Source organism: Larimichthys crocea, chromosome XVII (assembly GCF_000972845.2).
Source record: "Larimichthys crocea isolate SSNF chromosome XVII, L_crocea_2.0, whole genome shotgun sequence".
Classification (NCBI taxonomy): Eukaryota; Metazoa; Chordata; class Actinopteri; family Sciaenidae; genus Larimichthys; species Larimichthys crocea.
Window position 1 is genome coordinate 19342684 of NC_040027.1, and position 25719 is coordinate 19368402.

The 25719-nt window shown below is 39.4% G+C and overlaps 1 protein-coding gene across 2 annotated transcripts in view; it reads right to left on the bottom strand.

Moving 5' to 3' along the window:
• si:ch1073-396h14.1 (disintegrin and metalloproteinase domain-containing protein 10) overlaps positions 1 to 20493 on the bottom strand; it is a 29638-nt gene extending 9145 nt beyond the window's left edge. For both annotated transcript variants that reach the window (XM_019257599.2, XM_019257598.2), the window contains exons 1-9: positions 20265 to 20493; positions 18851 to 18998; positions 18498 to 18616; positions 17997 to 18152; positions 13009 to 13094; positions 11895 to 12017; positions 8233 to 8325; positions 7714 to 7882; positions 1625 to 1788 (exon numbers count right to left, since the gene is read on the bottom strand). In XM_019257599.2, coding sequence (XP_019113144.1) covers positions 1625 to 1788; positions 7714 to 7882; positions 8233 to 8325; positions 11895 to 12017; positions 13009 to 13094; positions 17997 to 18152; positions 18498 to 18616; positions 18851 to 18998; positions 20265 to 20325 — 1119 coding nt within the window. In that variant the 5' untranslated portion in view covers positions 20326 to 20493. The remainder of the gene's footprint in view (positions 1 to 1624; positions 1789 to 7713; positions 7883 to 8232; positions 8326 to 11894; positions 12018 to 13008; positions 13095 to 17996; positions 18153 to 18497; positions 18617 to 18850; positions 18999 to 20264) is intronic.
• Between the last annotated feature and the right edge of the window lie 5226 nt (positions 20494 to 25719).

The following is a 25719-nucleotide window of genomic DNA, read 5'->3' on the forward strand; positions in this document are numbered from 1 at the left end:
GCCATTTTACAGCTACTATAGCTTCTCCCTCACGCTTGGAGCAGGAGGGCAGGTAGAGGGGGTAACTACACCGCTAGATGCCACTGAAGCAACTACAAAGAAACTTTCATTTTGTGCTGTGGCACATAAGCACATAATGTCAGAACATTATGTCATCATGCAGAGCTGGGCAGAGCCTACACATATAAGAAATTCCAGTGAACATCCTATAAAGTTATTAGTTATGTGTGTGGTTTACTGCTAGGTGTGTGTGAGAAGTGACAAACAGCAGCTGCTGCCAAAGAGGTTAGGGTAGATGCTGTAAGCATCAGTTATTTCGGAGCTAGAGAGTATTTCTTCATTGAAAGAAGAGCAATGAAGGATTTTCCTGATGAAAAAGATGCTCTAGCTTTTCTCCCGACTGGCTTCAGTAAGAGTCAGACTACTTTACGGGGTTTGTTGATCTGACTGGTTGAAGTTCACCCACTCATTATATGTTTTAATTCATGTAAAGTGTACCAGTAAAGTAAGCAGTAACTACAACTGTCAGATGAATGTAGTGCAGTAGACGTATAAAGCATCATAAACTGAAGTACCTCAAAATTAACGTAACAGCGTATGTATTGAGTTACTTCCCACCACTGGTGAATGAGTTGTAAGGGTTGGTATATAAATCAACAGGGAATAACTGTGAAGAGAAAAATAGTGCGCCATCAGACATCCTCCTGTTCTCTTATTCCAGATTATGCAGTGAGGCTGAGCCTGGGGTCTTTATGAAACAAGCCAGTCAATACAGGCCAAGGTCTCTAATGCCCACATAAGTGAATCATTCACAGACAATTTGTTCTGGTGCAGTGCAAACAGCCATGTAGGCCTTGTGAGAATATGTGAAGTAAGTCTGAATTTCGTCACGTTGAATTGTCATTCACTACACAACCTACACTCTTATGTTAGACTAGAAAGTGTTTAGTGATTGGAGCCCCAAAAGGGGGTTCAGAGTAAAACCGGTTAATTTGACAGACATGTTATATACCACTGAAGCACTGAATAGACAGGAAGCAAAACACAGGTCTAACTAATTACGCAACAATGGCTCCATTTGATTTTAGTGCCTAATAAACCAGTCAGTTAAACAGGCTTTAACAATCCCAGGATATGATAAATATCCTGCTAGAAGCCGTACTTGCAATAGAAACTACAACTCTCCCAAAGACACACACATCTTTCCTCTAACATACACTGTTACATTACTAGTTATATGTCTTAGAAACTGTTATTAATGCAAAACTGAGCAATAGAACTTGAATTCATTGAAAGGTTATATGAAATATTACGTTGTGCACCCAACATTATTTGGATTTAAGGCACAAACAGTGATCATACGGTGGTGAAATCACGACTTAGTCTCAGACTTGTTTCATTATTCACTTTAAACTGAGTTCTACAAAAAAATTAAATAATATAACATATGGATTTAGGGTGAAAAGAGACAAACACATGCACATACTTTCACGGTCACGGGATATAAATTATGTGCAATATTCTCTGTAGTCATGATTATTTGGTTGTGTTGTGCCAGCTTTGAAGACATTTAGACTCAGACAGATATTGTAAATATTTTGTAAACTTAATGATGGCGACTGACCGGAGATCCCAGGCTGTGGCCGAATTCATGGGCGAGGGTCAGCTGGACATAGCGGGAAGGCAGGAACTGTCCATAGTTCTGAATTGTGACCAGACCGGTGTTGAGGGTAGAAGTACGACCGTTACGCAGGGTGGTCTGCTGCGAACATACTCCACCCCAGTTACCTGAAGTACAGACAGAGGAAGGGATGAACATGTTGAGTTTATAGGTTTAGTTTTCAATGAGGTCATATAAAGTATATATGTGTGTGTACATGAAAGTGGTCAAACTTTACAGCAGGTGTTGGTAAAGCTGACAGCTCATGAATGCATCATGACTGCTGTGTTGACACTTCAGATTCAACACAACCTCATGAAAACTTACCTGCTGGTCACTTTGCAGTACAGTACAGAACAGTACATATGGTTGCATAACTGACCTTGTGCTACTGGAAATAGTACTAACAAAATTTTGCTACTGACACGTTATCGACCTCTGAGGCCCCTTTTTCGGGGAGGTGCGGAAAGGCAGACCAACTGACCCGCTAAGCTCACATCAAAGCTTGCAGAGCCATTTGGCCTCCAATGGTGTCCAGTGTCTTTGGATTTACGTAACATTCCTGAAAGCCATTCCCACAATTACAAACAGCTGGCCACATTCACATGTAGATGGATGGCTGCGTTGTGACATCATTTTTCAGCTGGCCAGCCAGAGGCCTGGTTTTCACACGAACCAATATGAATGGTCGAACTGAGCACCTATGACATTGGTTATCAGAGTGACTGTTCATCTATTTGAGCAAAGTAGACTTCAGGTAGTCTTAAATTTACGACATCTGACACTTTAAACTGGGTCAATCCTTCTTATTGTGCAGCACATATATAAATACTGAAACATGGGATATTCAGACTACATGTCCTTATAATCTGAGCCCCACAGCATCCACAACCATCTCTATTCATGGTCTTACACATCCATCAGTATTTTTTCCGTCTTTCAATCAGCTACTGTGGGAGTAATTCCCATGTGTCCATCCTCTCTCTTCATTGGTTCCCTCCATTTCTGCCCATGTGTGGTTCAGGTTGGCGGTCTTAGCACCCATGCAGTCACAGGAATTTATGTAACACCTGTTACACAATGTGGTCAGCGGTGTGGGTTGTGAAGAACAGTGGTCTTTTAAAGATACATTTCAGAGAAACCTGTGGGACTGTGGGAACCAGTCGAGGGCATCTGGATCTCCCTCTGGTATGTTTTTGTTACGCGGTGGGCGTAAGTGTGACGTCCAGGAGCAGTGAAGGACAGTTAGAGGTTGAAAAACAAAAACAAAAGTGCCCTCTCTCTCTGCTGTTGTAGAAACAATAAGGGTACTGTAGTGCTTAGGAGGAAAAGCAAGACAGTTACACTATCATCATATGGCAAGTGAAGGAATAATGCAGTAGCCTGAGACTATTTTATCGCTTGGTATTTGGTATCATATTGACAGCATAATAAAACTCTTAAGCTTTAGTGGAAAATGTGCGGAAATGTCATTATTAACTCTGCTCTTCACTGCTAAAAGTAAAAAAAAGAGCAGTTCTATATCCACAATCTGCCAAACAAGACTCCCCCAGCCATGTTAATCAAGAATTCTGGATGCATTTCTCCAGCATTCCCCGCTTTTGACCTAAAATGGCCCCCCTGATGGGCTATTCAAGGAGCTGGGATTCCTAGAAAGAGCTTACTTTTGAGGCCTGCTCTGTGGTTTTTGGCAGTACGAGTAGAGAGGGGCTGCGATTTTGTCCCCTCCTCCTTCTCGTCTTCACTCAAGAAAGGAGCCCGTAATGAAAGACTCCTATTATTAGCTCTTTGGACAAACACAGTAAGGAGAAACAAACAATCGTGTGGATCACTTGCAGATAATGCCCACACTCACCATCAGGAGGAAACAGCACACCCACTTCAAGAAATATTTAATCGGGCAGTATTGATTAATATCATAAACAAACTTATGCAGGTACACACACACACACACTCATATTTCACACGGTGTAATAGGAACAAACAAACAATAGTAAAGGGGAAGTCTTTCCTTAGATAAATATGTGGGCGGGTGCGGGGGTGTCCCGACAGCACCTTTAACAACAAAAACAGACACAGCGAGCGGTTCTAAGAAAACCGACCAAAGTTCTCAGAAAACTACAGTTGCTCAAGACTGGAAGTCGACCAAAAGTAATGTAACTGCATCTGGTGACTTTCCATCACTGCTCCCTTTGTTTCCAGAGTTCAATGACCTCCACGTTGCAAATTTGAATAGGATTTATTCACCGCACTGTTCGACCAATTTGACTTTTTTTCATTGCTGAAAACAAAAGACTGTCTGGAATGCATCTTACTCAACATGGGACTTGTTTTTTTTTTGCTCTCATTGTTATCAGCTGTGATACTCACTGATGGCAACTTCACGAGCCGCAAGAACGGTAAAGTGATCGGTTAATTCTACAGCTAAAGCACTTATCGTGAATCATCATCAGTGTTGGACCAGGAAATATCATGCCAAAATTGAATGGATGTTTACAATGAACAGCTTTATATTTGTTTGATCTTTCTTAACCCGAACAGACTTTGGTATGAAGTTATCTCAGAGTTCTGCCAAAAGTAACTAAACTCATGACAGTTAAGCTCAGGCTACCACACACATGGAGAGTGGGTGTGTCAGTGTTTTCATGTTCTGGTCTCTAGTTTTTAATGCATATAAGAAGACATCCATATTACATTCAGACTCAAACTACAGGATCACAGAGTTATCCAGATTCATAAAAATTATGTTAATTAAAATTGTGATGAAGATATGAACCTTACTTTCATACAATGTCGGCTGTCAAGTGCTGACCAGCCCTTTGTCACCCAATCCAGACTCCACTTGACCTTAAGGGGGGAACTCCTCTGACTTCACACTTCAAAGTCTGTCTACAGTTCTCAGGGGGTACTCTGCTGCATATGTGAAACACATTGTATAAATATGTTTGCGGGTCCAGAGGGAGCAGTGTGAAGTCATGTCCAGAAGTGTGAAATTGAAGTTACATCAAGTCATTCGGGGGATGAAGACTAGAACTCAACAGACCTCTGTAGTTCATCTTTGCGTGAGGCTAGCACTTTGAGGCTCCATTAGCTGTTAGTAGCACCATAATCTACAACTGAAGTGTCAGCAGATGGGTTACACTGAGGGTAATGAAAGGAAGAATACATGGGGTAAAAAAAGACAATACCTCTGGTTCAGATGCACTGATTTTGATCTTTATTAAGTGTAATGCTAAATTTATGGAGTAGTTCTACCCTTTTAAACATCTGAACACTTTTCGAGGATGGTTCGCCTTGATTAAAAAAACAAATGGACTGCTTTAACTTGTTCGATCTTTGCAGTAATTTAGGCCATAAAGTTTCATTACACTGTAAGGCTGTTGTAATGTAAATATAGGTAAATATAGGTATACACCATAATTTTAAGGTTTCAGGTTATGAGGTCATGAGGAGTCCCTTATTAAATTAAATCACCAGAAGAAGAAGAAGAAGAACCTAGTCTAATATATCCATGTAACATGTATTGTGCAACTTCCCATCGTTACATGGGCAGAACAATGGGAGGTAAAAGGTGAATTAATGACAGTTTTAAAGACATATATCTTATATTATTTCATTCTCCCATAAGGACAATGACACTACCATGCACACCAAACATCTTGTGAGGAAAATTACTGTTCCTTAATTAGTCTCAGGAGAAGAAGGAATTTTACTGGTGAGAAAGCTTGCGTGGCACAAGACGTAAAGGCCCCCAACCCCCCAACCAACCTCCAATGGCATATGAACACATAAGTTGACTAAGAGGTTAGAGGAGGAGCTCCAAGTGATTGATGGGGGCTGCGCATGAGCTTGTTTATGTGGGTCTGCTATAGTCTGCTGTAGTGGTATCAGGGTCTTTGAGTTTATGGTCCCATGGTTTCTTCTATTACACAAGACCACTAATAAACTGGTGGAAGTGGGTTATCTGTTTCTGCAGGTCAAACATTATCCACATTTAATAGTCCACTCATTATTCAGGTTGGTCATATGAGACTAAAAAATCACAACAATGTCACCGTCAACAATGTGTGTGTGTGTGTTCCTCACGTGAGATGTCACCATGGTGACCAAGCTATGGAATGCAGTCACCAATCCTCACTAAGATGTCTGGGAAGTGTGTATATGTTTCCTGTGTGTGTGTGTGTGTGTGTGTGTGTGTGCGTGTGTGCGTGTGTGTGTGTGAGTGTCAAAGGTCCATTGCTCCCTAATCACATGTCATTGTGGTGGACTGCTCTCACGCCCCTCAGTTTAACCAATCAAAAGCTGCGTATGAGACAATGTCATAGAAATAAGCAGGAAGAACCTCCTCCAACACAACAATAATACTACACACAGAGTTTGTCACCGGACCTGAGAGACGGTGGCAAATGAAACAAGTAAATTTATGTTTTTTTATGTGAGCACAGTTGTTTTTCAACATTTTAAACCTCAAACCAGATTAATATATTAATAGAATATATGAAATATTAATGGTTTGTCAAGTTTTGCTGGCATTTTGTAATAATAACTAGATAATAGAAAATGTGTAAATTGAGTTCATAAAAGCACAATACAAATGATTACTTTTAAAGTTTTAAACAAACACAAAATGTTATTGCTTCAGGGTGTTGATTCAGGTTTCTTGTAATTGCGTGAAAAGTGATTTTGATTTTGTTTATAAATAGTAAAATTAAGAAAATGGAGTGAACCATGTGCTCTGTTAATGACACTTTCAATGATTTCAGCCCAACAGCAGAGGGTAAGCAGCTTTACATGCAAATCACCAGGGATTGTTAATTGAGGAGTTCACTCACGTTTTGTTTTTGGTCTCTGAAATCAAAACACTGCTTAAATAACAGCCCAGAAATGCGAGCTGTATAATTCCTGCAACTCTGTGGGCAACTCTATTATTTCACTCAAGAAATACCAAGGGAGGCTTACAAGCATTTTATCTGCTGTTTGGACTTTTTGCCACTTAATTGATCCTACTAATGGACTACACCTCTTTATGCTCAAAGTCTGTTTTTCTCTGTGCATATTCCATCATCAGTGTCAGTCAATGTGAACCAGGGTCAAATAATTCACACTGATCTGGCAACTCTGAGTGAGCGTAGGAGTGTTGACTGTAGCCTCTGGCGAGCTCGTGTCATATGAAGGACAGGGAGTCCTGGGAGCCAAGGAGCTGCCCTTTGATACATCAACAGAGAGTCATGCAGAGATTCACACAGCAAGACACAGCAGGAAAACATTATTTCGCTTTGCAAGTCTCATACCTTTCAACACGGATAGATTCATATGTGTTTCACGTTTCTGCTCAGCCTGCCATATGTCTCAATGCAAACTTTCAAAATTGTTTCCACTGTCAACTGTTTTATTGGTAGCATCATTAATCTCTTCAGTGTATTTGAATCCCCATGAACTCTGTCATATCATCCCACACAAAGTAATGTCCTGATTTTCATTGTTTTTCTTAACAATGAAATTCCACCACACCTTTTTTGTAATGATCTTTGAGTCATGGTTAAAATATTTTGATAAAAGTTTAGGATAAGGTCACAATTTAACCCATTAACATGCATTTTCCACCATTATATTCCACTTTCAGTAGCTTAAAGTTTGTTAAAATGATCTTTGATTCAATTATGTCTTACCATACCATCTATACTCTGTATCAGCTCTTGAAGATATATGATGTTTACACTGTTCAAACCCCAGTGTTATATGGCTACATCAAAAGATAATATTTCCATCATTTTCTACATGAGTTTGAACAATGTTTGGCTGCACAGTGTGAATTTATTTGATTATACTTACATAAAGGGACAAAAGACATCTTGACACAGCCATACAGTGTATACTGTCTGAGATTTCAAACTGAAGGTTTTTAAAAACAAGTGAACGATGGAAGTGTGTGTATCTTAATCAACCTGCTGTTTTATGGTATAATCCTATGTAAAAATAAAGCGCAGCATCTGAAGCCAAAACAGATGTTTATGTGTCTTACTTGTGCATGTGTCACAGTAAATCCGACTCACCAGCCTTGCCCTCCCAGGCGAGCCCCAGGACTCCGCTGTAGTCTCTGTTAGTGAGCAGATAGGACAGACAGAAGTTGCCCCAGTTGTTCTCGGAGTACAGACTCAACAGTTTCTCAGGCCCGATGTACAGAGGATACAAAGGATCATGTTTATCCTCCTCTGTCATCACCTGGAGAGAGACAGGCACACACACTGTTGAATCAAATATCTGTAAAGGTGCTCACTTGACATACAAGGACACAAACAATTACACACCAAGAAAGCAGGCTTTGTGTTTCAGTCATTTGGGCTGATTGTGTGTCTCAGTTTGATTTTCACTGGTAGAAGAAGACATAAAATGGCGACCTGGGACTGATGCATTAACCCAGTTATCTCAAACAAAAGGAGGTCATCACGTGTTTGTGTAATATGACTTCAATGTGCGAAAGCCAGGATTACTGGTTGTATGTGGTCGTCAGAGACCTGCGTCACCCTTAAGATGTGGGGTAATCGTGTTGTTTGAGTGCAGAAGGATCTTACTTGGAGGGTTTTCACTTTGAAGTTGATCAGCTTTATTCCATCAAAGTCCACCTTGTCGTAGATGTCATTTACAGCTCGCATGTAGGAGGCAACCTGAGAAATACGTGCATTTATGTGAGAAAACAGTCAAAAGCATATCCTGTTTCTGATCTTGTGAAGCAGGTGGTGGGTGGTTGAGGTTTACGTGTCCCTCAACACACAAAACATATGAAATTAGACAACACAAAAACAAAGGAAGAACATAACATCTTCTCCAACACGTATGCAGCATAATGAAAAACATTGCCAGTACACTGAAAACACAATCAAAAACAGACAACGCTTGCACAGAATGAACGTTAAGCAAAAGTTTCCAAGCAACACTAAAAACTGGCGAAGATGCTCAAACACTGACATAGTTTTTGCCTCATTTGTGACTTACTAATTTGCATGTATTGTCTGTGTTTGCAGCACATTTCTGTATTTTCAAGATTCAAAATTCAAGGATTTGTAGCACACTCCAATATTTATATATGTATGTATGTTAAAAAGTCAGTGTGACAATGATAATTAGAACAGTGTAATAATGTATCAGCAACTTGATGGTGTCTAGTTATAAAATGACCTCAGTGGATATTACTGGTGTGAAACTTTAATTTGCTGATGTTGTCAGAGTAGACTTCTAGACACAGCAACAACTTTGTCTCTAAATCATCAATTGTATTGAATTGTGTTCCCTGTTATTGTGGGATGTTTTGTGATGCTGCATGTATGTTGTGAAATTAGTGAAAAAAAAATTTTCTTCTTCTTTCTCAGGACTGCAGACAATAAAATGACTGGCAGAAGGTTTTGACACTCACAGTATTTCACAGCACATTTAGCATTTTTATCATTTAGACAATATATTTGACTCCCTCTGAACTCGACCACTCAACTCGACTTTTGGATTATGATTCATAATTGGACCATGTAAGGTAATCTGTGAGGTGCGGTTATACACAGGGTGTTTTCAATGTGGGTGGCACATTCAGAGAGGCACGTGCAAACCAGTCACATGTAAAAGTCTGAGTCGATGCAGCGGGAGATGAACCTACAGTATAGCCTGCTGGGAATTTCAATGAATGTAAATATTGACACCTTGCACGCAGAAGACAGTAAAACCAGGTCAGCGATGATTGATAGCAGCATTTTGTCTATTTACACTTGAAGACCACAACATGGCATCACTTACAGTGTATTTGTTTACCCGGTGCAACAAAGGTTTGGCACTGAACCAGGAACAACTATGAGCGTGCGTGTGGTTAAGGTGGAAAGAATCTGAGAGGACGCAATGAGAGGATGGACAGCATGAGGATGGCAAAAATAACAGCGTGGCCACAAAAGGAGAGACTTACTCTTAACTGACCTTGCTTTGACCGCAAAGAGGTTTAATTAGAAATTGCAAATAAAAGTGCGACTTGTAAACCTCAGATGCTGAGAACATGAGTCTAAAATAATTAGATAAAACATCTTTATAGCTTTGTATCAAATATGGAGTGTAATAATAAATACTGGTTTTAATTTAGAGTTCCCAAAGTAATTAAGTTTGGGTTATATAACTTACTGATTCCTAAATCAGTATGTGGCTAAACTCAATATTAGGACAGAACGTCATGCGACCTCTGACTCCAGTGTCAAGCGCTTTGTTCAGACAGAAAAACTTCAACACAAACACACTTAAATTACTCTTATTTTTCATATTATTGAGCCAACACAGGCACGCCAGCAGGCAAGCAGCTTTTAACCCAGTATGACACTCACTTAAAGCTTACACCAGAAAACCACCACAAAATACATTGCCCTTCGTCAACTTTACATTTGTAAACTCAGGTTTGTGCCTCACTTGAGATTAAAAAGAATATTCCTCTGAAAAATCAAACCAGCTCCTCCTCAGTGAAGACCTGAGGCTGGTGCAGACATGCTGCCGCTCCCACAAGGTCAAAAGAGATCAAGATAAGGCATGGGGTTAAACATGTTTGACATTTTAAATGTAACAAGCCACCAAAGAATGCATTGAATGCAAGAATGAGGTCCTTAAATGAAATGAAAAACCTGCTGCTTGTCTGTACCATTGCACCTGTAGAGTTGTTACTTTATACTGGAGTTACAAACTACTGCTGCTGGGTGCTTATTATAACATATGCCAGGCACCTGGCACAGAGCCTTACTTGGCCGTGCGCTGCTATATTCTAAAAGAGCGAGAAGGTTCTCAACCTCGTCACTGCTGCTGCCACGTCAAAAGCCATGACAGCTGTGTGCAGGCGCTGGCATGTGGCCCTTTATTCTGACACTGGCAACAGCTTGGTCCTTTATTTAGTATCTCAAAACAAATTGTTTTCCTCTCACTGGCTTTCAGTCAATTGATGTTGGTCATTATAGAAAAACCAGACAAAGAGCCAAAGTTTCATCCATGATCAAAATTAATCAGAGATTAACAAACAGTTGTAGAAACCCTCCCTGATGCTCTTATTTGATCAGTTCAGTTAAAGAAATCAAATTTCAATTCAATATTCTTATAAATTATATAAGCACTTATGTGCTTAAATAAAGGATGACTCATGATAAGTCAATGCATTGATTAATATAGGATGTGTTATGAATTACTGTTACCAACATAACAAATGATCAAGTCACTTTATCTTTATGTGATTAGTTAATAGATCATCATTTATGGAATTCACAGTTATTTCAATATGCAACCATGTTATCTGTATTTCAATTGTGTAAAAGTTTATGTAACTGATATTTATGTTTATCATGAAAAGAGCATTTGTAGCGTAATGGATCATTCAGCATGAGCGTGAAAACACAACAGGATTTCCTCAGCTGTTGGCTGCTTTGATTACGCTTTGCTTACAAACCTGTCCTTGAATCCAAAGTCCAGGTCCAGTTCATGATCACATATCGATTAAAGTATAAAATAATTGTGAATTAACATAACTGACAACATATTATTATCTCTATATATCTAATAAGTGTGAACTAATCACATACATTTATAATGACTTGACCATTGACTTGATCACACCCACATTAAATCATCATGAGTCATGCATTAATGAAACATTACTTTGTAAAGTGCTATCAATCAAGACAAAATCAAAAAGATTACAAGTGACTTCATCTACTGGCATACAGTGTCACTTGTTTTATTACGATTTTAAGAATTACGTCAGGGGAGCTTTGATTGTCTCACCATGAACTCAAAAACCCGGATATTGGATTCAAGGACAGGTTTGTAAACAAAGCGTAATCAAACCAGCCAACAGCTGAGGAAATCCTGTTGTGTGTTCACGCTCATGCTGGATGTTCCATTACACTATGAACGCTCTAGTGTACACTGTGTCCTGTACACTGTGAAAGACCAGACAGCTCAGGTTATCGGCTGCATCTAAGTGCATCGCTCTGAAGGGAGTGACTCTTTGTGTTGAGGGCAAATAACCTTTACACCTCAATGAGCAATATTTTTAGCTCAAACAGGCACTGGTATTTTGCTTTTCGGGTTGTGTGTGCATCTTTAAGCCTTTTGGTGGCAACAGCATTAAGTCTTAGCTAGAGATAAAATCATGATTAAGAAAACTCATTCTCAAATTGTGAATCACAAATAATATATCATGAAGTGAAACCGAAATAAATGATGTCACCTGAGCCACAACTGCTTCAACAGACTTGAACCTCTTGTAGTACAGGTGGTCAGCATAGAGGTAGAGCAGGCAGGTGGTCTTTGACTCATCCACTGTTCTCTTCGACCGGCTCGCTGGAGCCTCCTGTGCATGAATTAGCAGGGACACAAAAAGGGAAAAATTACAAGTGAACAGATTTGGAAGACAATTTTTTCTTACTTAAACCTCAGAATTAGTGTTCAGTTTGTCTTCATCAGCCCGTCTGATATGTGTATGAGATGGTAAATCGACTGTATATATAGTGCTTTATAGTCTTATGGTGCTTTTACACTTTTGGATGTCACATTCACCCATTCATACACTGACAGCAGAGACTGCTGTGCAAGATGCCAACTGCATCACACAGATAACAACCTCCAGTGGAGTACTTTGGGGTTCAGTATCTAGGCCAGGCACACTTTGACAAGCAGACTCAAGGAGCTGGGTATCATTCCACCGATCTGGATGGCGCACTTTACTTTTTGTTTTGAGCGGCACATCAAAACAAAAAACATGATGTCATTTTAAACTGGAGTATAAGTGGAATGTTGCATGTCCCAGTGGGAATGGGAGAGACATGCACCCACAGGAACAAAACTTGGCTCCACTGGGAACATCTGTTAAGGCCATTTCGTGGAAATGATCTTTACCGGCAGGCATGTTGTTAAAAATGGATCTGCATGTCCATTGTTGCCTTGGGACCACCACCCAATTGGTCAAAGCTTTACAATTAATAGGACGCCCGAGGGGGAGATTAGGTAAATAGATATGACAGATGTTTATTCCGTTATACCTGGTTTTATAATTACTTTACAACACAGTCAATGTCACTCTTTGTTTCTGTTACTGTCAGAGCATCCTGTTGGAAGTAAACCCTTCTATTTGCTCTTGGCAAATCCACAGGCTAAATAAAGCTAGAAGTGACTGAATGCACTCATAAAAAGGTCAGTTATTAAACAGACAAGCTGGTGAATCCCCTCCTAGATTAGTTTCTTGGTTTGGAGTTAATTGGCTATAAATAGTACTGCAGAGGAGGACAGAAAATTAAGGCAGTGTGTGTGCTTTATACGCTGAGGTGATGTCTGGACTGTCCTACCTCATTGGATCTGAGGCTTTGGGCGAGGATGTTTAAATGCTCTGCACTGCAGAACCCATCAGTGGCAATTCTCATGGATGGTAGGACTATAAACACAAAAAACAAACAGTTTGATACATGAACAGTATGGAAGCATAGATATGAATGTGCTGATGTGCTCGTTCTACAACTCTTGTCTCTGCTTCAGTCAAACACAGAAAAAGACACAGGATGAAACACACACACACACACACACACACACAAGGAAGCGTCAACAGTAATTGTGGCCTTGAACATGTGCCTTCAGTTGGCAAACATTTTATTACCCATCAATGACTCATAGTAATGTGGGCTAAAGTGACCCAAATAAAAAAGAGTTCTCCAATCATAATAAATGATTGAACACAGATTAAACACAAGCTTTGATTCAACCCACATCTACTTATTTGTTGGACAGGACATTGTGTAAGATGACACATAACATAATAAACACACTCCCACGATGTGGATTAATCACAGTCTGATCTTTAGAAAATGATTTTTTTGTGCCGAAACAAATATTTTATACATGCTCAACCGGGAGCAAGGAGCCGAGCTGAACAGGGGCCCCTGAAACATTTAAGAAATTATGGGTATTATCTCTGAGCAAATTAAATTTAAAGTATTTGTGTTTTATTCTCATAATTATTGACACTTCAGGGTCTTATAAACCATAGATCCCATGTTTGAAAAGTAGAGATGTTTACTCAGTGAATACATGATGTTACAATTATTGCTTTATAACCCCAGTCTGTTTGTTTGAACAATGCCAAAATAAACTAATGACACATATATGTTTATGATATTGATGCCATTAAACTTAAAGTGAAAGTATATTATGTTTAAAGTCATAAACTGTTCCCATAAAGAACAATTTAAACGAATATGTGCAGAAAACACAGTGACCCTGCTGGTCAAGCAGCTAACATGGGCAGAAGCACCCTCACATTCTCAGACACTATATAAATAGAAGACCCAGATTTGGAAATCAGTGCTGTGGTCTTGAGTGTGAGCCACCAGGCAGCCTGTAGCAACCACTGTGATAGGTGTTGGTTTTAGTCCACTGAAACAACATAATCCTCTGTGATTTGCAACATCTCTGGGATGGCTGCCTCTTTCAGATTGATGCAATAGTGATAGGATTGCAGTTGTGGAAGGCAATGCATTTGAATAAGTTGGCCCATCTTTATGCCCTGGCAAAGACACAGGATTCCACCAAATGCAACAAGCCAAAGGGATTTCACTACAACAGAGTGAAGTAGGTCTATAATCAGGGACTGTTCACAATCTACACATGTATGCATATAAAGTAAATTGCTTGAAATGTTTCAGAATAACATAAGATAATCAAAACAACAGGTTTCAGCTCAGAAACACGTTGGTTTTAGATTCATTCTGTATGTACATACTAAGATTAATGTACAGAAAACTATTCCAGCTATAATAATGTCGACAAAAATTCAACAACAGTTGAGTCGTATGACATAATAATCAAGTTCACATGCAGAATCAGGCATATAGCCCAGGAGAACATCTCCCTACATCAGACATGGACCTACAGTGAGAGACAGACAACACACGATTGGATCACACCATCCTACGAAAGACTTCCAGCCAATCACAGATCTGTAATTCGTTCTACACATGGCATGAGTGGGGGTGGGTTGTGGGGGTGGATGTGAAGGCCTAAATGCCGGGCGTCGACACACTGACGGAATTATTTCCAGACCTTTTTACTTTCCCATGTTCTCTCCCTCTCTCCCTGTGTCTCTCTATCACACTGTAGGGGATAAATGTTTCTGAACTAAAGTTGCAAAAACGAGTATTTGCCAATACAAGCAAAGAAAATGTCAGGCTTAATCTCATCAGATTGATATAAATCCCATGCATATATAACACTCAATAACTAAACTGCGTAACCTTCTCAACTGCTGAACTATCAAAACAGAAAACAATTTCCCCAATGAAAAATCATTGTCACAGTTCAGATTTTTTTTTAGATAAAAGTCAGGAGATGATTCAGTTAAACTGAATACGACTTTAATGTCATCAACACAGTCCGTGGGCACGTTTCATGTTTGAGTGACAGACAGTGCAGCAACAAATGTTTTTCTGTTTGTTCTAAGCCATAAAAGCCATAAAATAATTGTTTGCACCAGGTACAATCATAATGATGCTATGCTATTCTCTTTACTACAATGGGACATTTCCATTTTCCCCTAAAGTCACAGCTCAAGTACCCTTGTGAATGACTCTTTAGCCAGGCCAAGTGTTCTTCACCCTCTCATTGCCACTGTAGTCAGTCTAATTGCCCTCATGGGCCCCTTTGGTTACCTCAAGTGCAAAATAACCCTAAATCTAAATATAACATAACACTCTGTGTGTCAAAAGTGTTTTTCCTCCTGCCCATAAAACAGTCTGTTTACATTGTTGCTCAAGAACACATGTCCATTGTTGGATTAAACCTCTGCTGTATCCGTTATTCGATGGTATTTCCAACCACAAGGCTCAAGAGTTCTTACAAATAACATAATTCACACGCTTGGTGGGAGATTTTATACCTAGTCCAGATTTATGCTTCATTTAGTCCAGATATCCTCTATAGAACTGAAGCTGCCACTTTCTACTTCGTATGATACTGTATCACTATCTCCGGGGAACAATCACTCTTGCAAATATATTCTAATACACAATTTTCTTTATTTTTTTATGAATAAAAAAATACTAGTTTCGCCAACCCACCAGCTGGTAAACCGATAACCTAAAGACACTGATGCAACGCAGTAAATTCATCCAGTATTCCACAGAGATATTTCTCAAATCATCCATGTTGTATAATTTGGCAAAGAATATCATGAGGAAATAGATGTTTGACTAATCAATTGCATGTTTGTTAAACTGTAGATTTGACAGATTTACAGGTATGTTGGTGTGTTAAAATTACACTTCTAGTGAAGGTTTCCAAAAAATGATTGAAGGAAAATGCAATGAGATCACACACACCTTCACTTTCAATTTCTCAGGAGTTAAACATTAAGACGTATTCTTACGAAGTATACTTAAAGTTTGTATTTACTCTTGATTTATCTCAAGGAAGTGTACAGTAAGGCGTTTAAAGTTACTGATCCTATAAAAGTCCCATAAAATAGGGTGTAACTACACTTTTGCTATCTGCCCTTCTTTAGTTGTGTGTACTGTGTGATGTTTTGTTTGATGTGGTGATTAATTGAGTATTTTAAATCGGATGTGCTGATATAAAGTAAGTCAGCCATTGCTGCTATGAATGTCCAACAGCAATCAGTCCTCTCTTTGAGGCACATGCAAGAGCACCCCTTGTGAAAAAGGTGAGCTTTTCTATAAGCCATGATATAGTCAAAGATATGCCATAACAGAAGATAAAACAATACAATACTGGCCAATGACATATGGTATATGGTATACACTCCCCTGGTTTTTGATGATTCATCACAGAAAGAGAGAAGAGATATCTGTGTTGCTTGTGAAAAATATTTACTTCAGTGGCTATGGGGTGAAAGAATCACTCTAAAGGGATCTGTGGTAAATCTATGCGACAGAGATACAGGAAATTACTCCTCAGTCTCTGCTTTAGTTTATAATGTCGTGATGTCATTACATTATATTTGTTGCAAAACGGCCACCGTGGGCTGTGCACTATTGCTAATTATGAGAGACCTCATAACATCCCAGGGGACCGAAGGATCCCCAAATAACCTTTGTTGCCCTCAGATGACAACTGCAGGAAGTGGAAGGACACACAGGAGTAGAAGGCTTATGTCAGCCCCTCGTATCCTAATTTACTACTTGTATGGGAGATTGGATTGTTTGTTGAAATATCATGTGCCAAATCTTTCACAGTTTCCTGCAGATATCCAGGCCTGTGAATGAAAGAACAGGATGTTGTCAGCTGCAATGTTATCTAATGTAAATGTTGCTACAGTCGTCAAAGGTTGTGGAAAAATGGCGGGAGGCGTAGGGAGGAAGGCAGCCACGGAGTCTGAGTAGAACAAACACGGAGGGAAGGGGTTGGCACGATCTGTATGCTTCCAGTAAAATGCTTTCTCGGAAATATTCTTTCACCAATGCGAATGTGCACATGAAGCCAGGGAAACACACACACATACAGATACACATGCACATGCACATTGACAGTTCTCAGTGATGACTGCCATCTGGCCAAATCATCTGCTGACATAGTGGTAAGCCAACTAAGAGTTCGTTTTAATTTGTTGTATAAAGAGAAACTGTCTCCAAGGCCTTCAAAACCTGAAATATCCTCTACATGGTGCTCTTTTCTTCTCTCCTTTCCTTTTGGAAACTTACATCCTTCTCCTGCAATTGTACTATACCCCTTCCTCCTCCTCTTTCGTCCTCATAGTTTCCTCCATGCTTTAGCCCCATCTCTCCTCCTCCTCCTTTTTCAAAAGTCACACCACCTCAAGTTTATCTTTTATTTGGCCTGTACCCAGGAAAACTTTCAGCACCCCCTTGGCGCCTTAAATAAGTTCTGCGGTTACATTATAACTCTTACTACGAGTTAAGGATACAGATAGTTCATTGACCTCAAATAACCTTTTGCTCATACTAGAACTTGAGGCTGCAGATAATGTACAGATACTATACAAAAAGAGCCATGAGGATTAGTAACATGGTGGGAAGATGCAGTTTGCTGTTTATCTTTCTGTGAGATTGTCAAGAGGACTATGAAAACCTGTTTCAAGGAATTTCTTTTTGTGCTCTTGCAATCATCACCAAATGGCCAGAAAAAATAGCTGAGGTTATATGGTGTCATTTGGACATTTTCAGCCTGCAGATGCTTCAGAGTTTTTTCATCCTGGACACTTGGGGCAATTATAAGTTAGTACAGAGCCAATAAAAGCTTGAAAATATGTGCAGAGAAGACATATTCTTGAAGCTTCTTTCCTGAAGTGGAAAATGAAAAGCAGTCTTACCCACGTCATCCTCGTGGTAGATTATAGAGTGGTGATCTGTTTGGTTCCTGGTGTATCTATGCACTGGCTCTATGTGAAAAGTCCCATTTTCTGTATGAATGGTTCCCTCAAACTGACCCTGTAACACAGAGCCATGGCAGGCTGAACCCTGTTCACCTGCAAGACCAGGTTAAGAGAGATAACATGTCAGGGTCAGAGAGGTGGAAATGAACAAAGATAATTATGAAATAGAGACACACAGAACAAACAGATAAGATACTGAGAGAAACCTAAAGATTAGCGATAGAGTTCAGACATCAGTGAATGAATTAGGTTTCATTCAGTCTGCACAGTTCAGCAAATTTTAATTTATTCTTTAAATTTCAATAATCACAATGTTTTATCATGATGTTTAATCCAAACCAAAAACATGACTAAAAGCTTTAATGCTGGTAAATTCACTTAGACATGAATCGCAGGTAAACTGTTCCCTGCCCTACCAGATACATATGTCACACCCACCCTCTAGTGTTCCTGAATATATGTGGGAAAGGTCTGCCGAGGTGGAACCATTTTCACTGATCACTTTGAAGTTTTCTGAAAATACTGCCGCATTGCGTTTCAAATGCAGCCGAAAAGTTCTGAAGGAAACAAAAACACAAACAGTTCACAGATGTTGTCAAAACTGTGGAAGGTATGCAGTTCAATCAGCAGCTGGCGAATATGGACAACTAATGGTTGACATATGTTATTGGTTTAGGAACAGGAATAAAGAGCATTTTCTAACAGAAGAACACTGTATATTTAACCCGACTGTTTATTTGTAAGAGGGCCTTTGAAACAACTGCCACAGTTAGAGAAATGTGTTATGTTACCTGTGGAAAGCAGTAAAGTCCAGCTGCAGTGTGTATTCCTGAGGTGGTGTGGCTCTCTTGGCTCGCAGGTGCTTCCTGTGAAGATCCTCCCTGTCATATGATAAGCCCTCATAATGCTTTATATATGGACTAATGTCACTTGCAGCCCCTGGAAAAAAAAAAGAAGAATGACATTCCAGTAACTTCACAGAGCTTTACACTTCACAAAGAAACTAGGCAAGAATTTCCCTCACAACCCATGTTGAAACTCACAAAATCAACCTTTATGCAGATGACATATTGTTATACGTGTGAAATCTACGCTTTCTTTACAAATTCACGTTGAACAATAAACTGAAACTCTGTTTTAACCTCTAACTCCTAGTGTTGGTAAGTTTGAGTCTTTTTACTGAATCGTATCACTTACTCTCGGACATTAAATTGAACTAATTTTTTTTGAGTAATTTCATTCATTCACTAGTGCTGTAGCCCTCTTGTGGCCAATGTAAATGTGACAAATGGATGAAAGACTGATCCGTATGAACCGACCACTGTGTACTGCTCATCACACAGGCCTGTGGCTGAGCTGCCTGTCACATGACAAATGAACGAGAGACTCAAACTTGAGGACGCATAGTTGAGTCGTGAACTAATCATTTCTGTTTCCTGTCCTGAGTGACCTTACGCAGCTGCCATGTGGCTAGGGAACGTACTGCATGAAAATGAATGAATCACTCACTGAGACTAATTACTCCTGAGTGAACTGAACGATGCATTCACGACCAACATACCGGTACTAATTCCACATTTCAGTAATATATCGTTCAAAGTTATTTCACATGTTTTCAGTAACTATTTTCCAACATATAATTGCCTTTACACTTTAAATATGGCAAATGTCAATCATTTGTTGAACTGCCAATATTTTTGTATATCTGCTCTAATTGAAACCAATAAACCCAACAGCATTTATGATTTCATCCTCTTGCAACTGTCAGACCGTTTCACTACCCTTATATTGTATGACTAATGTGTCCGTGTGCTGACTGTGAAAGTGTTGGCTAACTGGAAAAAGGAAAGGAGGCGCTTTCCTGTACCGTATTGCTCCATCTAAATGAATCACACATACCTAGAATCCTAACAGCAAAGAAAACCAAACATTATTGGGACACATTACTGGCAGGTTTAGCATGAGCTCTCCTGTTTGTAGCATTCCTGGGAGGACAGGTTGAGACATGTCTGAGCACAGGCCAGTCCACCACAACTAAAATCTGCATATTCATACACACATCCACGTGCACACCTAGGTGGACAGACACTCACATACACACACGGCTATACAACCACAAACGACCACACGTACTTAATCAAGTTGCAGTGCAAGTGAACACACACATACACACACACTGATCTGCACATTCCACGTCCACACTACCTGTAATCCGTTCACGGCAGTCGAACAACAACAGCAGAAGCCAGTACTGTTGAACCCCCATGGTCTCCTTATTGGTGTGTTCTTGTTTTCTTTCCCTTTCACTGTTTTTTCCTCCTCCTCCTTTGCTCACCTGTGTCTGTCTTTTTCATACTTTCTGACTTTACCTCTCTCTTCAAAGCCTCGTACCTCAGGTCTTCCCACACCGGAATGTGACTAGTTAGGAAGTTCAAGCCAGAACTTAGCAAGGAGATACAAACACTGACAGTGAAGAGGCATATTCAGACTTGTTTGCTATCATATTATGAGTCTTCTGCATAGTAAAAGCCGGGCTTTGAAATAGAGTTGTAGGAATACTACTTAGTGAAATAGTACCAGTGGTAAAGGTAAAATAAGTTTAACTTTGACCAAAGGAATAAGGAAGTTAATCTCCATTTGCTCTTTCTGAATGTTTCAGGTTAAAAAACTGGTTAACAAGAATTCCAGTTAGCGAACCTGTAAATGCCCTTTCAAAGTCAATGTGACTGGTACTTTGCTCACCGGCTGGCACGTGCCGCTGTTAAATATGGTTGATCATTATGTGTCGGAAAGTGTTACAACGGTGCATGTGTTACAAAGGTGCGTGCAGCAGAGTTATTATTGTGAAGCTAACATGCAAGTTTGGCAGGTACGATGGCCTTGTTTACTATCATAGTTTAGCGTGTAAGCATGCTGAGATTTGCTAATTAGCACTAAATCCAACTGCAGCTTTGATCATAGGGACGGCATTCATTTTTCCAGTAACTGATCAAAAACAAAAGTATTGAAATAATAAACTTTGACAAGATGATAGTGCTCAATAAAAGGCCAGGGGATCTTCAAGGTTACTTCAGTTCATACTGATGGGAGCATGAATGCCAAAGCATTTTTAAATGCATTTTGACATTTGGTCACTCAAAACCACAAATGTCAACCTCATGTTGGTCCCACAAGTTAAACTTGTCAGGACTATAAATGTCTGAGTCAAATTTGATGGCAATATTTGTTGAGATACTTTAGTCTGGACCACACTGATGCACCACCCAACTGATTTTGGAGTCATGCTGCCAGTGTAACTAAAAATAACTTACATTAGCATGTCATTAATAATAAATGCCAAATGTTGAACTTTGATCAATTTTCTTGAAAATGCCTCCCACAGGTCTTAATATTAGACCCTTGTGTGGTACATAAAGTGCTAAAATGGTTCCAAATATGAGAAGGAATTGACTCATACAGTGTCAGAGGTATTTTGTGGGCTCATTATGAACAAAGTGTGACAGTTTTAAATATTTTGAGGAACAATAATCATTAAAGAGGAAATGAGGTAAATTAGTGCAAAGGTTTTGCTATTTAAAATAAAAACCACAGTTTCCTGAACAATAAAGTATATAAAGAATATTACATACTTTCTCTTCATCTGTGTTTCAGAGTTGCATAAGAGCAACAGCTGATAAATGTATTTCCAACAGGAACATCAGCACAGCATTTCATAATCAGTAATTTATTTTTCAACGAAGATGAAGCTCTTTTTAGTGGGGAAAAATGTTGTTTTATGTTTTCAGTTAACATGGCTAAAGTTTTCTGTGGCTAATGTATACACTTAACCAGTGTGACTTATTGTTAAAGAATTAGCAGTCAGAAAAGACATAGCTAAAGCTACTTACTGCAAAAGAGGCTAGCAGAATTGAGGTGCATTGCAGAGACTAGAGGCCCACAGACATGGCCAGCCATTGTTTTCAATGGGGGGAGAGGTGAAGCTCAACTAAGCGAAGTGCTATCTTTGCCAGGGCTTGTAATTGCCACCAGGAAAAGGAGGTTTTCAGGTGCGGGACACGCAAATGCTGAATGGAGCTGGTGATGTGCCAGAATTGGAGCTTGCCAAGCAGGGTATGTAACCAGGCTTAACAGCCTAATGACAGAGACATAATGACAGAGGAGAAAAGACCGAAGGTGATGTTAATGAAGGGAAGACGAAAGGAGAAAAGAAGAGAGCTAACAAGAAGCTGCTGGACAAGAGTTGATCTAGAGTTGACTTCTAGTTGTTGGCGAGAGCTTTGTGAAATAAAACATTAAAAGACCAAGCGAGCTAGGCTTCTCGAAGTTGGACTAGTAGATATTATTAACTAATATAATCATAACAGAGCCACATTTACAGCTGTCCAGGGTGCTAAATTGCAAAAATACCAGTTTCTATGCAATGTTGCTTTAAAGGCTTGTCTCAGTGTTATATGTCCAGGAAGAAGTCAGTGGGTACTGATGGTTTAGGATTATATGCTTTAAGTAAATCATGTTGGAAATCATATACAAGTAAACACACTGACTGCATGATTATACATTTAAAGAAAACATATACTCTTTAGTGGTATTTTAGGATGAATAACTATAATTGTTACATAATCTTACTGAAAGGTTGAATCTGAAGCCTTGAAAACTCAAAACACAGATAACTTTATGCAACAGGGTGAGTGAAGATGTGCAAGTCTTAGTCTAACTTGGTGAGTTCTGTTTAACTTTTTTCTTATGTCTCTTGAACTTTAGATGTCTCTTGACATGTCCATGTGCTTTGATCTTTTAAACAAGTTTAAGGGGATTGGTCGTGATGCACATGACCTGACCTAAGAAGATCCTCATCTATTAGGGGGCTTTTTATGTCTTAGCTGGGGTCACGTCCAGCTGTATAAACCTACTAGATACCACACTTTGGTAACTGTAGACAGGTTTCTGGCTTCAGACTCTACTATAGACAAGACACTACATCACTAACATACTCCCACAGGTCAATGTTTTACAGCCCGGTTTAGAGCTTAACCTCCCCCATCCTTTAATCATCCACTGACCGCCTCCCCCAGAAACATCTTGCTTCTCACTGATTGGTCAGAAAGGGATCACCCGGATCCGAGCTATGACATCACAAAATTTACACACCCATGAGTACAGGCTTGCACAAATAGACACACACACACACACACACACACACACACACACATACAGAGGCTGTCTACTTGTAACTGTATTCTTAGTAAAGGAAAGTGTAACTAAACACCTTCGCCTGTCCTTCAGGTTGTCCTAGTGAGCCCAGTGTTCAAAGTTTTAAGCATTTAAAATGCATGTGGACCCCTTTAAAAAAAACAGAAAAATGCAATGAAAATGTCAAATAGCAATTGTAACACTGAACACCTGTGCAGCTTTTACTCCTCCTCTAAAGTGACCTTTACTTCTCCTGTAATTACCTTCGTCTTTAAGTGTGGAGAGGTTACTGTAGGACGTTGACCTTAGCCGGAGAACATGACTGAAACTCAAGCTTTTCCTCGTGATTTAATCTCAGCATTTCATTTCAGTTGTTCTGCCTCACTACCTGAATCCTGACACAGAGGAAACATTTAGAAGTCATTTCTATGCTTGTTTACTAAATGCTTGGATCTCAGTTCTTGCACCATGGATGGCAAACTCTTACGTAAGCTAGCAAACAAAAAAGACAAAGATTGTTTTCTGGCTGCTCAACTATAACTGATCCTGTCAGTTCTGGGAAAGCATGCACATTTGAATTTTCTGCTCTTCAACATTCATGTTCGTTTCTCCTTTTGGTTTTTGCAGGATGTGAAGTTCTCATGAGATTTGCTCACTGCTTGACTGAAATGTTTTCATGGAAGTTTCTAGTTGCCTTTGAGGCTAATTCAAACCAACACTACACATGATATCCAATCTGACCCTACAAATGTCTGGTATTTAGTGCCAGACAAAAGATCATGGGATAATTGGAGCAACTGCAGGCCGTTAACAGGTTTCTTTGGTTCTCTGAGGGTTCATAGGCTATGGGAATTATCAAATCACATCATTCTGCTGACATAGCCAACTGTTAACCCCTTCCCAGTCTTGACCCACTTCACAAAGGGCTGTGGCCTTCCCTTTCTTCATGCCCGGACAGCGCACAATATTCAGTCTGTGTCACACTCCATAATGAGTGCATTGTATTCGAGGCATTGACATCGATCTTAGATGAGCAGATAGACATGCTGCCATCCATCTCTGTCTCTTTACTGATGGATCTGATGCCTTCTCCTGCATTTTGATAGTTAAGACTCTCAGCACTCTGAAAACCAAATGTGTTTTTACATCAGGCTAATTGATATCTCTAATCAGATACACAACAGCACAGCAACACTTTCACACTTAATACATTTGCATAATAATACCGTTCTTGAAAAACTGTCATAATATTTCAACATGGCTCCAAATTGTAGTTAAAAAAAGACAACAAGTGTGGATTTAATCAAAAATATTTTTAAATGTGACATATCCTTGAGAATGTTAAATCGTTTTGTTTTTTGGAAATGTTGAAAGTACATGAAGTACATTTATGTCTTGTTACAGGTAATGAAACAAATTTGGAAGTCATTTGAAGGCAGTTTTTTTTTTGTCACATTTGTTGTAGTAAACCTCGCACAGGTGCAATCTCTCTGTTCAGGAGATGACAGGAGGGCAGCGGAAGTGTCAGAGTATTGCAGCAAAGGTCAGTCCACTTGTAATGCAATGCTTCCCTCTAGAGAAAGCTTTTAAGAATGAAGCATACAGACCACAGTTTTATTTCCCTTTTTTGCACACATCTTCATATGGATGCATGGTCATGGTCAGAACAAACTGTGAAAACAGTGACGATCAATGATGAAATGGTCAGTACACCTAAAATTGCTTGCAAATATCTGCCTGTAGTAATGTTTGTTACACCTTTTAAACACTATACTACCCAAAATATCTTACTAAAATGAAAAGTCTTGCAGACAGTTTTAAAGATTTTAAAGGCCTGGCTCACATTGAATTTTGTATAAATCTTACTCTTTGCCATCTTGGGCACAAGGTCATGACGTCAACAGCTACCCAAAACAACAGACAAGGTCTTTTAAACACAAGATTACAAAACAACTGCAGGGACTATCAGCAGAGATTGGAAGAGCATCTGTGCACCTCAAACTAACATCATGATAATCTATATTTGGTATGGCTCGGAAGTAAAAACAATATACTTTCACCTTGACACATTTGGGAATGCGGTACAGTCAATGTCATGTTGAACGATTTGACTGTGTAAAAAGACATAAAGGCATTGGTTTTGCTTCATATATGAAAAATAGTAAAAGATAGTTGTAGTACAAAAATATTTACATATAAGCACTACTTTGTTTTTTTGGTTTATTTGTCTATTTACAAAAGATTTCTGTTTGTCATTTTGCAATAATACATCCGCTTGCACGCTCTAGCACAAAAGGTTGTTCAGTGTCAATGATACTTTGATCAATCGACTGACGCAACAGTAAAGAGAGTTTCCTTTCTGACAGTGACCACTGATCTCAGCAGGTTGTTTTCACTGCACGTTGCCACTGCCACCACAGTATGAGCCAATACTTCAGTGCATTGATTTTTACTGGAATGGTTTGATCTT